The sequence below is a fragment of the Apus apus genome, chromosome 5 (assembly GCF_020740795.1).
Source record: "Apus apus isolate bApuApu2 chromosome 5, bApuApu2.pri.cur, whole genome shotgun sequence".
NCBI classification, from domain to species: domain Eukaryota; kingdom Metazoa; phylum Chordata; class Aves; order Apodiformes; family Apodidae; genus Apus; species Apus apus.
Window position 1 is genome coordinate 3,469,409 of NC_067286.1, and position 14,932 is coordinate 3,484,340.

General features: G+C 42.4%; 1 protein-coding gene across 2 annotated transcripts in view; it reads right to left on the reverse strand.

Annotated features, from left to right (window-relative positions):
• Window positions 1–13,825, reverse strand: part of TPCN2 (two pore segment channel 2) — a 28,920-nt gene extending 15,095 nt beyond the window's left edge. Inside the window, exons 1-11 of one of the 2 annotated variants that reach the window (XM_051621399.1) lie at window positions 13,694–13,825; window positions 11,537–11,601; window positions 10,220–10,296; window positions 9,615–9,792; window positions 8,794–8,910; window positions 6,837–6,943; window positions 5,072–5,144; window positions 4,328–4,396; window positions 3,354–3,453; window positions 2,997–3,062; window positions 2,564–2,628 (exon numbers count right to left, since the gene is read on the reverse strand). In XM_051621399.1, coding sequence (XP_051477359.1) covers window positions 2,564–2,628; window positions 2,997–3,062; window positions 3,354–3,453; window positions 4,328–4,396; window positions 5,072–5,144; window positions 6,837–6,943; window positions 8,794–8,910; window positions 9,615–9,792; window positions 10,220–10,296; window positions 11,537–11,601; window positions 13,694–13,802 — 1,026 coding nt within the window. In that variant the 5' untranslated portion in view covers window positions 13,803–13,825. The remainder of the gene's footprint in view (window positions 1–2,563; window positions 2,629–2,996; window positions 3,063–3,353; window positions 3,454–4,327; window positions 4,397–5,071; window positions 5,145–6,836; window positions 6,944–8,793; window positions 8,911–9,614; window positions 9,793–10,219; window positions 10,297–11,536; window positions 11,602–13,693) is intronic. The other variant, XM_051621400.1, reaches the window with a different exon arrangement.
• Window positions 13,826–14,932: the final 1,107 nt, after the last annotated feature.

Genomic DNA, 14,932 nt, shown 5'->3' on the forward strand with positions numbered 1-14,932 from the left:
GGAAATGGAACTGAATGTTGACAGGTCTAGAAGTAAGACTTGTAAATTATCTGACCGGCCCTTAGAGAGGCCTTACAGCAGGCCTTAGAATAAGCTGTATCTGTCCAACTAAAATCCTTTTGCAGGAAGGCAAGACACTGTTTTCCTTCTCTCACCACCAAAGTCCCAGTCATCAGCCACAAGATCTACTCATCCAGCTCCCGAGTCCAACCAGACAGATACTTCTCAGTTAAAAGGAATACCACAAAGAGTCACAGGCTGAATTCAGTGAAGCCCATTCCTAGCAGAATTACTTAGGGAAGATCAGGGCTACCCAGCTTCTCATGCAGTGCTATTTCCTATAGTCAGACAATATACTGATCCTCTGGCATGCACCCCAGATCTGTGATGAGAAATCAGAACAGGAGCTAGGCCAACTCCCTCCAAGAACTCCTTGTACAAATAGGAAGGAAGCAAGCAAACAAGTTTCTGGAGTTCCAGTAAACATCTAGGTCATGGTTTATTTTTATTTCTGGATTGCATAGACACGTGCCTTTTCCTGAGACAATGGCAACAGCAAAGCTTAGATATTCACAGAAACTATTGTGCAAAGAGGAGAGTTAGACAGCTTGTCCAGCTTTAGCTTCTTACCAAAAATAATAAAGTCAGAGCCACAGTTTTTCCTGCTCCATTTTTGTCATAGTAATCACTTTCAAACTCAGCTACTTTATGAGAACTCAGATTACAGAGTGTTCTCACATGGGACAGAGCAAAGTGGAAGTAAGAAGGAAACTGAGCAGGAGGAAAAGTAAACAAAAACTCCTCTTTGCACATATTGCAATTAAACACCTCCTTCCCACAAGAGGGTGGGAGCCATTCCTCCCTCTGTAATACTGTCTAAGGCTTACTATCCAAAAAACTTCACCTTCCCTCTGGAGCTCTACTAGAGCAACCATTATTTTTCACTTTTCCCCCCAAGCCCTCAACTCCACTTCTCTGAACAGCAGAATGAACTATAAGACTATGCAAAACAAGGGAAAGGAACTATAAGAGTATATGTGAGTAAAGGGGGAAGGAAGTAACAAAGGACCTATAAGTGTATATGTAAGTAAGGGAGAATCACACCCAAAGTCCAAGTTGCCAAGTTTCCCCTGCCACCACCACCAATCCCCAAGGAAACAGTGGGCAGGAGAAGAGACCAGTTGGAATATACACAGTTGGGAACCCCTGTTCATTCCAAGCTACAGAAGCCATCACTGTACTAGCACACAGGGAAAAATGCTTAACTTACAGCCCAGAGGTTGAGCTGTCAGACTCAAGTGCTTTTGCATTTTGCACTACCCTGACTCAGCTTTACCAAAACCATTGCTGTTGAGCTGTGAATTGCTATGAAATATGCAAGAAAAAAGTAAAAACACAGGTGGAAGTGAAACTGTTGAGGAACGAACTCAAGACTTGAGAGAAAAACTTCACCATGAAAGTCACAAAGCTCAAAGACAAACCCCAAACAGTTTGAAGATCACCTCAGGGATATCAAGACTCAGCCTGCTCTGAGGAGCAAGAGACTGACAGTTCCCCTTTTGACTGATGACTGCCTGAGCAAAGATTCAGTTGTGTGCCATCAGTGTGATAACCATATTAATACTTAGCAGTTAACACACATAGTAGCTTAGTAGAATGAAGACAGTGCTAGGCTAAGTAACTGTGGTGCACCTTCGATGTTCTATACTCATTGCTGCAGATAAGCACAGTTCTGGAGATCTCCAGCTGCACAAATTTAACCTCTGGGAAGAGGTGTATTTTATTGGAAGTAACTCTGATGATCTTTCATTTGACTTACACTGTCCCTGCTTTCTGAAATACTTTTTATAGCTCATTACAATTCCTCACAGAGTGTTCAAATGCACTCTCTCATACAGTAAACAAAAGCACTTACACTCTTCCTGCTAAGGAAATCCAGACTACACTCCTAGTTGGAGACTAAAAAACTGGTGTGCTTAATGCATCAAAGCATATTGCATAGTCTTTTAATAAAGGAGAAAGAACCTTTACTGCTGAGTTTAATTGTCACCACAGATTTGCATGTTGTTCAAGGTACACTTCCTTTGTCAGCTTTTACTTCTCTCATATAGACACCCCAGCCAAGAGGTCCTTAAACTACACATCATGTTCACATGCCACAAAATGGAGAGAATCACATATAGTCCAGAAGCACACTGAAGTATTACACAGATGATTGGCATTGCATGGAGACCAAACACAGGTTCTTCTTAAGACTGAATACTACCAAGAATAACTACTATAACTACTGGCAGCTGCTTCTGGTACAAGCCAACCCCTAGATTCAATTTCCTCCTTTACTAGGTCACAGACTGCCCTCCTAACCACTCTAACATCACATCCAGCCACCATGGGAAGGATTAAGTACAAAAATACCAAACATGGTAAACCTTTAGTACCTCAGAACTGAATCTACAACCAGGATGGGTATACTGCTTTAAAACACAGCTGAAAGTTTTCATCCTCAGGGCTTCACAGTTTCAAGGTTATGGTAGAACACAGAAATTGGGAATGCTCCACTCACCAGAAGGTATCCTCGAAACTGATTGTATATTATTGCTGTAAGCAAGTTCATCAGAAACAAGTTGCCTGTTGGAGCAAAACAGGCAGTGAGAATTATTGAAATACATTTCTGTCTCCCAAATAAGTTTCCATGTATATAGTACATCAGATGTAGAATTTCAAGAAGGATTACTTTTCTCATGTTTGATTTCCAAAATGCTTTAAATGTTTAAACATACTGTAGTGTATCCATTCCTCTATGACACGTTACTGAAAAAACAAACCCTAAGTGCCTTCCATGAACATTATTTTGCAAGATATTAGACAGTAATTGGAAAAAAAAACAAAAAAGAGAAATTTATTATTACATTTTCCTAGAAAAATAAAACATACTGTAGCAGGCATGCACAAGTCTTAAAGTGCATTTAAATTACTGAAGACAAGAAGCAACTTACCTAATACAGTGAAGAGTATGAAGAAGATTGAATACGCTCGATTCTTCGAATATGCAGGAATCATCACTGTGTCAGATTTAACAAAGAAGGAAATAAGAATGTAATGCTTAAGCTGAAAACTGGAGACCTCTATCAATTTTTGGCAACTGGTAAGAGCTCCACTTCAGAGATACATATATAATTACAACAAAGGAAAGACAAGAATCAAGTTACTAAAGGCAAAAAAAAATCTTTATTTATCCTTCCTCTGCCTCTACTAAGAGCTATCAGCTCAAACAGTGGCTATAGTGGTATGAAGATAATCTTACTTCCTTATTTCTTGGAAGTGAGAGAAGTTATTTCTGAGAGATTGCTCACCATCAGGATTATTTGCAGTAGTTAGCAAGACCAGCAGTGATGTCAATGAATCTGGCAAATTCCGGAAATACCTCACCCACTCCTTATCCTGCTGCCCATCCTAGTCAGAGAGATGTTCATTGTTAGAGAAACACTGAAGAATCACTAAGACTGTCTTACCAGGGAAGGTGGGGAAAAAAAATTTAAAAAAGAAAAAAAGTTAAATAAAAATCAGTCAACACACAATTTATTTCACAATCAATTCTACAACAGGAAAAATTCACAAGACAAGCATAAAAATTAGGACAATACAATGCAATTACTTCACTTATTAATGGCTGTTACAAAGCAAGAACTGCAAGCTAAGGCAGACACAGAAGGTTCAGTATAGAAGTTATTTCCAATTAGCATCTCAGACCCAGGGAGAAAAAAGACATCATGAACAGACAATATAGAAACCTGCAGCCACCTGTGATTAAAATCAATACCACTTAGCCTGCAAGAGATACCAGAATAATAGAGCTAGAAGGATTCCATAAACATGATTTTTAAAAAAATAATAAAATAAAAATCATGAACAGACTAATACCAGCTTCAGTCTCTACTTGCATTACAAAAATAAGTGTAGAGTAGAAGCTGCTTTTTCAAATTATTCCAGCTGCAGCAGGCTGCACCTCAGCATAGATGGAAACCTAATCACCCTGAATTGTATACTCTAGGACTACACTTCAGGACTTGTCCAGAAGTATAATACTGAAGAAGAGAAACAAAACAGCTTCCTCAGTAATGAAGAGTCACCTCAAATAACTGCATTAAGATACAGGAAGTTTAGGAGAGAGAGAACATACCAAGATCAGCAGAACACAAATGTGATTTTAACCACAAGTTTTCAAATTTGCTTTTTGGAAGCAGGAAAAAAAAAAACAAACAGGAAAAAAAAAAAATCAGAAACCAAAACATAAGGGAAATGCAGGCAAAACCAAGCAAAAACCTACCAAGGCATGGCCAGGGATACCAGTATTGGAAGATAAGAAAACATAGAAGAAACTAAATTTAGCAAAGAGCTGGATAAGGAAAAGAGAAAAGAAATTAGTGATAATATAAACAAAAAAATTACAAGATTAAGAGCTTTGGTCACAGAGCAACACGGAAGGTTTCAATAAAAGCAGAGAATCTAACTCAAAAGATCAGACTGGAGAATTGTATAAGGAAGCCTCTTGCATAAACACAATTCACATTTCTCACCTGTGATACTGGCAGCAATACCAGTAACATGCAGGACCATAAGTAAGATGTCAACCACATTTTAGAATGGAACCATCTAACTTGGCTCTGAGCAGCAGAGGTAGACTAGTAAAATAATATACCACAAAATAATATACCACAGCTTCCAGCAAGAGTGGAAGATTTCATTTGTGGAGTAGGAAGGAGCATTATAATTTAAGAAACAAAGCCAGGCTGGAAAAAATTCTTCACTACAGACTGAAGAGATCCCAATGCTGTTCTGAGGGGCTTTCTAATGCAGACTCACAGAAAAACAGCACCATACATGGACACTATGTGCATGTTCAATCTCTAAATAGACTTTAAACTCATCCCAGTAAGTCTGACAAGGTAACATGACCTTCTCAGAGAAAATAAATGTCACCAGTTCAATGATAAACCTAGACATGTAGCAGCTATGTGAGCAAAGGAAAAAAACACCAAGGTGGATCAAAGCATAAATAACAAGAAGTTACCTTTGTTCGAGCAAACAGCAGCATGGCAAACATGGTGAAGAGAGACAGGTGAACAGCCAGCAGCAGAACAACACTGTTGGAAAGAAAACATATCACATGCATGGATATCAACTTCATCTTATTCTTAATATCCTTTGCTAGAAATGCAAAAAAGATGCCATTTAAAGAAAACTAGGGTTACTTCCAAGGTCTATGGAGTTAATAGGAGGTGATCTATATTTTGATTCACAATAAGAATCACACTTGTTCAGGAGTACTCAGCACAAGCATAGGCAGTTGTCAAGTCCATGAGATTAAAACCTTGTTTTTCTAAACGTGTTTTTCTAAAGTTGGGACCATATCTATACCCTCCAATCAAAATACAACATCTTGCCTTGCATACACCTTTGATTGTCCTGGGACTTGCTAGTTTAAAACTAGCAGGCAAGGGCAGTGAGCTCTATAAGCTGTACATACACACGACCCCTGTGAAAGGAAGGAATCTCTTTCAAAAAGCATTGTGCCCTCTGGTTACAATTTCACCAGTGGGGTTTCCATTTCAACACTTCTAATGACAGTAACCTTGAACACATACATGGCTGCAACCATTTAGAAATGAAAAAGCTGAAGTAAAGCACTCTGAAGATGTAAAGAAAGACCTATCTTCTTGTGTGGCACTCATGACTAGAAGACAAGTTTGTGTGTGTCTACCCACACTTCTGAGAGACCACCCTGGAGAAACACATCATTGACCTTTGCCAAAATGATGCCTCAGTTCTTCCCTTACATGAAGGCTGTATGTAACATACAGAATTAAAAAAATCCACACAACTAGCATAAAAAACCTTATCTGCCACATGCAGAGTCACATTACATGCATTCTGGAGAAATTCTACAGACTAAAGGAAACAAAAAGTTACCACAACCTCCATCCTGACATCCCTCTGACTTCTACCCACTACTGATCTTTCAGGTGGGTAGTGATGAAATTGTGGATAAGGAACTGGCTGGATGGTCAAGTCCAGAGGGTAGTGGCAACAGCTCTAAGTCCAGATGGAAAACAGTGACAAGTGGTGTCCCTCAGGGGTCAGTGCTGGGCCCAGTGTTGTTTAATACCTCCATTAACGATATTGAGGGTAGCACTGAGAGCACCCTCAGCAAGTTTGCTGATGACCCCAAGTTGGGTGCTGCGGTCGATACGCCAGAGGGACGGGATGCCATCCAGAGGGACCTGGACAGGCTGGAGAAGTGGGCCCAGGTGAACCTCGTGAGGTTCAACAAGGCCAAGTGCAGGGTCCTGCAGCAGGGCTGAGATAACCCAAGACATGAACACAGGCTGAGGGAGGTCACACTTGAGGGCAGCCCTGTGGAAAACGATCTGAGGGCCCTAGGGGATCAAAAGCTGGACGTGAGCCACCGATGTGCAGCTGCAGCCCAGAAGGCCAACAACATCCTGGGCTGTATCAAAAGAAGTATGGCCAGCAGATGGAGAGAAGTGCTTCTGCCCTTCTACTCTGCCCTGGTGAGACCTCACCTAGAATACTACGTCCAGCTCTGGTGCCCCCAGCACAAGAAAGATGTGGACCTGTTGGAACGTGTCCAGAGAAGGGCCATGAAAGTGATCCAAGGGCTGGAGCAGCTCTTATGAGGACAGGCTGAGGGAGCTGGGGTTGTTCTCACCAATCACTTCCCTAGGACCATCAAGAAGGAAGCTACTCAGATGTCACACACCAGATAACTAACCACATGCTTGCTGTGAAAAGTTGTTTTCTATGCTCTTGCCTACCTTGCCATTTCAGGCAATGTGCTGTTGATACTTTTTAATGTTTTCTTCATCATAGAAGAATTCTGAAGGAGAAAGAAAGGACGAAGAATTCTTCTTATTCTCACTTCCTGCAAAAAACAAAACAACAGATCAGGTACTGAGTTCCCATGAGACTAAAGCCACAAATATTTTTAATACAAGTTTGTCAAAAAACCCTGATACACATATCAACAGAGTCAACGGTGTTAACATTAAAAAGTTGTGCTCAGAAGCTAAATCTGCCTCACTGGAGTCACAAAGGATGCAAAAGAAATGTTACACATATGGGTGCCTTGTTAAAAGAATGTGAGGTTGCTTTAAAAATACACATTGACATTTCAATAACCTCATCAGGACACTAACTGTAGACAATCTAACTTTACTGCTGGGTAGACATAACAAGTAAGTCAAGAGAAGGCATTTTCATATCCTCTGTCAAGGTCCATTTCAGCAAAGGAATTAATAGCAAGATACTTTCAGTAAAAAAAGACATATTTTGAAAATAAGTGTTTGATTTCACTTTTCAGTCTTTTTATAATTAAAAGGGCTGTTAATTACTCAGCATTTTCTGCCTCTGATACCACTCAAGCAGGTGATTGCCTTTATTTTCCTTAACATATACTACAGCAATTAAGCTGTTTGTTGCTTGCATTTAAGACACTTGCCAGACTAAGTTATTTCTGTGACTTAGCTACTTCAAGTTCTTCAGCATCCTGCATTTTATGACCAGTCTTCTCAGGGCCACACATAACAGAAAAAAAAATCCACTTTCTTCCTTGCTATTCTCTTGTTCATACATCCCAGCTGTTAAACTGCTCCTTCTCCCTCTGCTTTGTATGGGAGGCTCTTGTTCAAACTATTTGCCTATTATCACACCTAAAGATTTTACAATCACTTCTTTCCAAGACTCACTCACCATGTTGTAAGTACAATCTTCAACCCAGATAATTAACTTCTTTCAGCCTCATTATATTTATTTGGCTTGAATACAAAAAGGACATATGCATCTTTCTTAGAGCTGGATGCTTTTAAGCTAAAATAACATGTTCTTTCAAGGTTTCAAAATGACCTCTTTGATACTACATCACATCCTGGTCAACAGTGACCAGTGGTCAACTATGACCACAGAAGAAGGAACAACTAAACAGTGTTACTAATAGTAGTAACTGCATCCAATCTAATCCTGACTAATACAGGCAATCATTTGAAATTGGTTTGAAAGTTACCTGAAGGCAACAGGTAATGGCTTTGACACATGAACTTACACAACAAACAAAAGTCAAGATTTCTGCCTCATTCACTTTCTAGCACTTTTACCACATTAGTATTTTCTTGATGAAGACTCTAAGTGAACAACAACTAATTTCATGCAGATTCATGGCACAGCAGAGAAAACCAATTGGGAGATTGCACTATTGCCTAAAGGGGGACACCTCCAGTTTCACAAAACTGACATTCCTCTCAGGACACAATTGTCTTGAACACAACACAGCAGTTGTTAAATGATATAATCACCTATAACTTAAATGATACAATTACCTTTAACTTAGACATCACTACATAAGACTCTGCTTTGGGATCAGGTTAAGAACACAGTTCTCCAACTGTATGATAAAATTGCTGCTGTGCAACCAGAGTTTTCTCTACAGTCTTAGAATGTTGACAGACTATAACCACCAAGATTTATTTAATTTTACTGATCCATTCACATCTTATATTAAGAATCAAACAGAACCCCTTGAGAGGCTGTATTACTCCAAACATTTTCTGTGTTTCAATGTATTATCCAGCTACCCAAGACCAAAAATGAACCATCTCACCCTCCTCCCTTAATTCTCCAATATACCACATGCACCCTGCTGACTCCTCCTTTGCAGGTTTTTCTCTGCCACCCTCCACAGCCAATCTGCTGATTGTTTCTGCAGAAAGCAGTTCTTACCTCTGTGCAGAAAAAACTCAGTGATACAATCCAATCAGCAAGGGAAACTATTAATGTCAGTATATAAGCCATTAGCCATTTATTTTTCCAAAATTCTTCCCATCCAACTAAGTAACTCTGGAGAGGGAAAAACAAACAACTTATTTTAATAGTAAATTCCAATACCCTAATAAGTCAGCATCAATTGTTTTCCACCAATTGTTTGTAATTTTACATCAGTGCTCACAGAGATCCCTGAAATCCAGACAAAAATACACTCATCAGATAATTTTGCTACAAGAACTAAATAATGGTCAGTAAAAAGTGAGAGGTGCACACAGACCATGCAAGATTAATACTTTGAATGCCAGAAAAATGTCTCTTTAACAAGAGATTTCCAAAGTAAAGTTCAGCTTCTGACTTTCTTGTTTGTTTTTTTAACTGAACTGGCATACATTTGATTGCCACACATCCCAGCTTTTATAGTCTAATACAAACAGCTAAGCCCAAAATCAATGGATTCTCAGCAAAATTTGTCACACTTTTTCCACACATTTCTTAGGTTAAAAAAAAAAGGCAATAAATTATTTAATTATAAAGCATGCACTAATTTCTCCTGAAAACAATTATTTAATTAGAAAACATGCCCTTTCTAATTCCTCCTGGAGGGAAGGCTTTAATAGATCAAAGCAATCTCATCATGCAAATCCAAGATTTGATTTGAATAATGGGTCTAAGACTTTTCCAAAATTATAAAACTAAGAAAAGCCACAGTGAAGATACCTATGAACTGCCCACCACCCCCCATGTTTCCTGCAGTCCCAGGTGAGTGTGATGCTCACCTTCACAGACACATCAGCCATGAACACAAGAAAGCAAAGCAGCTCGATGCTCTCCGTTAGGCCACAGGGAGGGTTCCACCCAGGAACACGGTATCGTACATCTGAGGTGATGGTAAGTGAGGAAGGCTTTTCAATGAAAGCCAAAGCCAGGATTACAGTAATGGTTAAACTCAAAATCCTGTTTGGATAGAGATGAAATTAAACATAGAAGCACACATACACAAACACAAAAAAAAACACCCGGACAAAACAAACAAGAATAAAATCCCCAAGCCCACAAAATGCATCAGAACGACAAAATACTTACAGTAAAACAATTTTCTTAGAAGTAAACCAAGCTATATAATATCTTATTTAACACAAATTAGCTCAACCACAACACAGCACTTCCTTAGCATGCTAAAAAGTGTAACTGCTGACCACCAAATAACCCTAGGTGGTGTTCTTTTGAACTTGCTTGCTACACTTAATTCTAATAAGGACAAAAGCACAATTATCTAATTACCTAACAAAAAAGAAAGATTAAGATGATTATTTTTATTATTTTTTTTTTTAATAAAGACTTCCTCCTAGATGAAAAGGCAAAAAGAAAACCAAGTTCTTACCACTGACAAGTTCTGGAGTAGTACCATCGATAAAGCCACAGGGATCTGGAGTCCACACGGTGGTTTATAGATCGATACTGGAGGCAGAAAGCAAAAGGGATAATTCAAACATGACTTCCTGCCTGCCTCAAGGATAAAGATCAAGCTCCCAAAATAAATGAGGTTCTGACCAACAAAGCTCAAGTCTTGAGAAAATTCCAGATTCACAATAAGGTAATAATAACTTGTACAGTGTTTTCTTTAAAGTGTCAGTCAGCAATGACCAGAGCTGTCTCCTACGTGTGCGCGACGAGGAAGATTTCAGTGAAGTTTTCCTAACATAAAGACCACACCACTGCTCAGGTAATGAAACTGTGGCAATCCTCTGAAGCAAAGATTACAAATAACAGCATCTGTAAAAACTCAGTGCCTATTCTATCTGCTCACCAAAAGGGTCCACCCATGTAGTTTACCTTTCTAGCATTCATGCATAGATCTTCTTTTATCTTTCTCTTCCAAAAAGCCGTAAGATGCAAACAATTTCACTCTGAATATAAGTGACCTTGACCTAGGTCTTGAAACAAAACATGCTTTCAGTTCAAGGTTGTACCCATGATTGTTCAGAAGGGGCCTGATTTTGCTGTCATCTGTAATCTCAGCCCCTGCCTCTGGGCTCTGCCGCCCCTGAGAAGCATCCACTTCCAGAAAGGTGGGCACACCTGAAGTGTATCTGATCCCCAGAATATCTACCAACCAAAAGCTATCTGAAAGCAGCCAGAGCACTCAAGAACTGCCTTCCAGCATTCCCAGTAGTAACCAGGAGATAACAGGATCTAGGAATATGCAGTAATGGCCAGTAAAGGAATAACAAAAAGAAAAATCAAAACTTACTAAGGAGCTAAGTTCAGCTGAAGCAAGAGAGTTCCGGCTTCTCTGTTGAAGCTTGACTTAAACTCTACCAGCTCTTAAACCATGCAAGTAGTCAGATTTAGAGGCAAATTATAGGGTTTGCTCAGATAGTTTCTCTTAGCAGTAAGGCCAGTCACTCCAAACAAAAACAAAACACCCCAAAAAACCACCCCACAAACCAGAATCTCTTTTGACAGCCTTGAAGAGAAGACACTATCCATTGGATTGTGTGGGAAAACATGTTTCTCCTAGGCCAAAGTTCACTGAAATTTTTCATATCACAGGAATCTGGAATTCTGATTTTGCTTTGTAAATCAATATGATGCTAAGGGGATGTTGCCTGAATGCATAAAAACTTAAAAGCCAGTAGAACATGGGACAAATACCCAGCATGGGAAGCATTATAGTTAACAAAAAAGTTAGCTTTACCTGTATTGCATCTTCAATGAATACTATGGCTTGGTTTATATAAAGGTCATTATCAGCTCCAGCACCTATGAAGTTAAAAAGAAAAAAGAATCACCTGCTGTATTTTGGAAAAAGCCTATGGCTTGCTCCATAACTGTGGTTCTCATGATACAAGGCACAGCAAACACACACAAAAAGTCAAGAGACAGCTCCTGCCATGTTTGCTCCATCAGTCTCAAATGCATCATGCATCTTTCTATATTTTGTGAAAAGCTGCTCTCTTGGTTTAGCTTAAGTAGCTAGATTAGACTATTAGTTAAATAGCTATCACAAGACTGTGATCTCTATAAGGAGAGAAGTCCAAGTAACAGGCTTTTATGACCCCACCTCCTCGTCAACCTTGCAACAAGAAAGTCGCCCCTAAATGAAACAGTGAAAATCCCTTTCTATTTAATGGAGCTTCAATCAAATTACCCTTCAACAAACTGCAGTCAGATCTGACACTAGTATTCTAGGCATTTTTACTGTTGTTTAATAAACACACTGAGGTTTAGATTGATCTTGTTCTCTCCAAAACCAACAGAAATCTCCAGTCAGATGATGAACAAAATTAAGTCCTTTCTAAACTTGTCCTGAGAGTTATTAACATAAAAAAGGGATCAGAGTTCAAGACATACCAAGGAGTGAAAGTACACAAAGTAAAATAAAGTATCACAAAATTAGTTACTCTGTAACATTTCTAAAGCCATTACTAAGAAGTCCATATGAAAACATAGTCACTTTCAACCACTTGAATTAGGACCTTTGAGTAACTAACCTGACAAGTAAGGCAATGAGGGAGACAAGGGCAGCTAAGACCAAAATGCTGAAGAAACTAACAAGGGAGGAAGGAAAAAAAAAAAAAAAAAGCAGCTGATGGGTAGAGATATGAAAAAATACATGATATTGTAACCTTCCCCCAGAGGGGGAACAGCCCTAGGAGAACCCCACACCATCTCCACCCAGGAGACAGCATTCCCAGCACAGGGTACGATGAGAGAGAGTCATTCCCAGTGCTGGCACAAGGTTCTCCAGACAAAAAGCAAAGCCAGAAACACCACCGACCCAGATGATGTTAAGGTTCCACATGATTCAGCGGCACCAGTTTTCTACAAAGACTGTAAACAGTTTTTAAATGTCACCGTTCATCTGAACATCATCAACAACAGTGTTTTGGTACCGATTCCCATAGGAACTACCGTGCAAGAAACCTTGAGCACAAACAAGAGACAAAGTAGGCTCATGCAAGATCTTATCTTTTTGGAGACACGATGCACCAGTGAGACAAAAAATGAAGTTGTTTAAAGGAACAGCACTAGTTAAAAGGATAGCAAGGACAGCAAAAGCATCTTGGACCACGCAGCACCAGCCTAGTGTTAACCCCACTGTTTTTAAAGGGCAGAATCGATGCAGCTGCTCCTAAAATAAAAAAGGGAAATTCTGGGGTTGCTTTTTTTTTTTTTCCTAAATAAAAAGAATAAGAATAATAAAAACAAACTCTGCGTTTTCCATGCGTGCTACCAAGGATACCCACTGCATTCTGCAACTCTTGGTCAAAGCAAGTGACCCTTAGTCACAAGGTGATGATTAAGGTCCTGCTGGGTTTGGCCGGGCGGGATTCTCTCCCAGACCCCCCTGCACTTTTCACACGGAGCAAACAGGCAAACAGCAAGAGAAACTTCACTTCGGCGACGCGATACCCTGAAAAGAGAGAACTTGGAAGCCTCCAAAGCAGCTTTTCCGGGGGAAGGCATTGAGAAATCAGACCTCTAACGGGCACTGAGAGAACAAAATAAAACAACACCTGGCAGCACCTTGAAAAAAATTAAAATTAACCAAACAAACAGCACCTACAACTCCAGCCTCGGGCTGCAGCAGCGCAAGGCTGGCCCCTCGGGGGGGTGACAGGGGCTCACGGAGCTCCGGCCCCGCAGAGCCGCCCGGGGCGGAGCCGCCGGGACCCGGGACCCCCAGCCCAGCCCCCGCCGCTCAGCAGGCCGGGGTTTTTCACTCCCCCCGCCTCCGGTGCCCCGAGCCCGGGAGCGGGGCAAGCCCAGCGGGAAGGACGCCAGCTCCGCCTCAGGCACCGGCTCCCTCAGCGGGCCCGGGACGCGGCACCGCCCGCCCCGCAGCACTCACCCTGCTCAGCGGCACCGCCCGCCCCGCTCCCCGCACCGAGACCCCGGCCCCGGCGCCAGCTCCGCGGGGGCAACAAGGGCTCCGCCTCGGCGCCGGCTCCAGCCTCCATCGGAGCCACCACCGCGCTCCCTCCTTCCCTCCCTCCTTCTCTCCCGCTGCGGCGCCGCCGGGACGGGACCGGGAGGGGCGTGGGGACCGGGGAGGGGCGTGGGGACCGGGGAGGGGCGTGGGGACCGGGGAGGGGCGTGGGGACCGGGGGGCCCGCCCGCTGCACATGACCCGCGGCCGGGGGAGGGCGGGAGCGGGGCGGGATCGTTCCGCCGCTCCGCCCGCCGCCGGGCGGGGTTGCCGTGCTGCCCTCCGACGGGCTCTGCCCTCCGACGGGCTCTCCCATCCGGAACCGGCTGCCCTCCGGAACCGGGTACCCTCCGACGGGCTCTGCCCTCTGACGGGCTCTCCCATCCGGAACCGGCTGCCCTCCGACGGGCTCTGCCCTCCGACGGGCTCTCCTATCCGGAACCGGGTGCCCTCCGACGGGCTCTCCCATCCGGAACCGGCTGCCCTCCGACGGGCTCTGCCCTCCGACGGGCTCTGCCCTCCGGAACCGGCCGCCTTCCCCCCTTCAGGACCGAGCGTTCGGGGGCGGTCTCTGGCGAGGAAGCCGTTCTGCGAGGAAGGCTGTGGTGAAAAAGCGTTTAGTTCTTCACCCGAAGTTGACGGGAGCAGATCCCAGGCGTCCTTCACGCTTTCCCCATGAGGAAGTGCAGATTTTTTTATATTTTTTTTTTTTTACCTCGCTGTGAACCCGGTTATCGCCCCCTGCCTCAGGGGGAGCTGCGGAACAGCGGCCGAGGGGGGCTGGGTTGGGGATTGATTGAGGAAATAAGAGCGAGGTTTTACATTATTGTGCCTTGCTTGTACTTGCATCCTCCACTAACCGTCTCCAGCCCTAGCAGAAGGTGTTTATTTTGTACTTAGTCACCTAGGCAGCCCAGAAGCGGCTAGGAAATTAGCTTGTGCTACTTTGACTGTGAAAAGATGCTCCTCTCCCGCTCCTCTCCCCCTTTCCTCACGGTCCCCTTCCTACACACCCTCACCCTTCTGTTTTGTCAAACTGCAGTTCTCTAATTAGCAACGGGGCTTCACCACTTATGGGTCAAAAAAAATCACAGTTTTACCCTGACTTCTCAATACGTCAGGGTAATATCCTGCCCTTTTGGGGAGCTTAAGATAATAAGG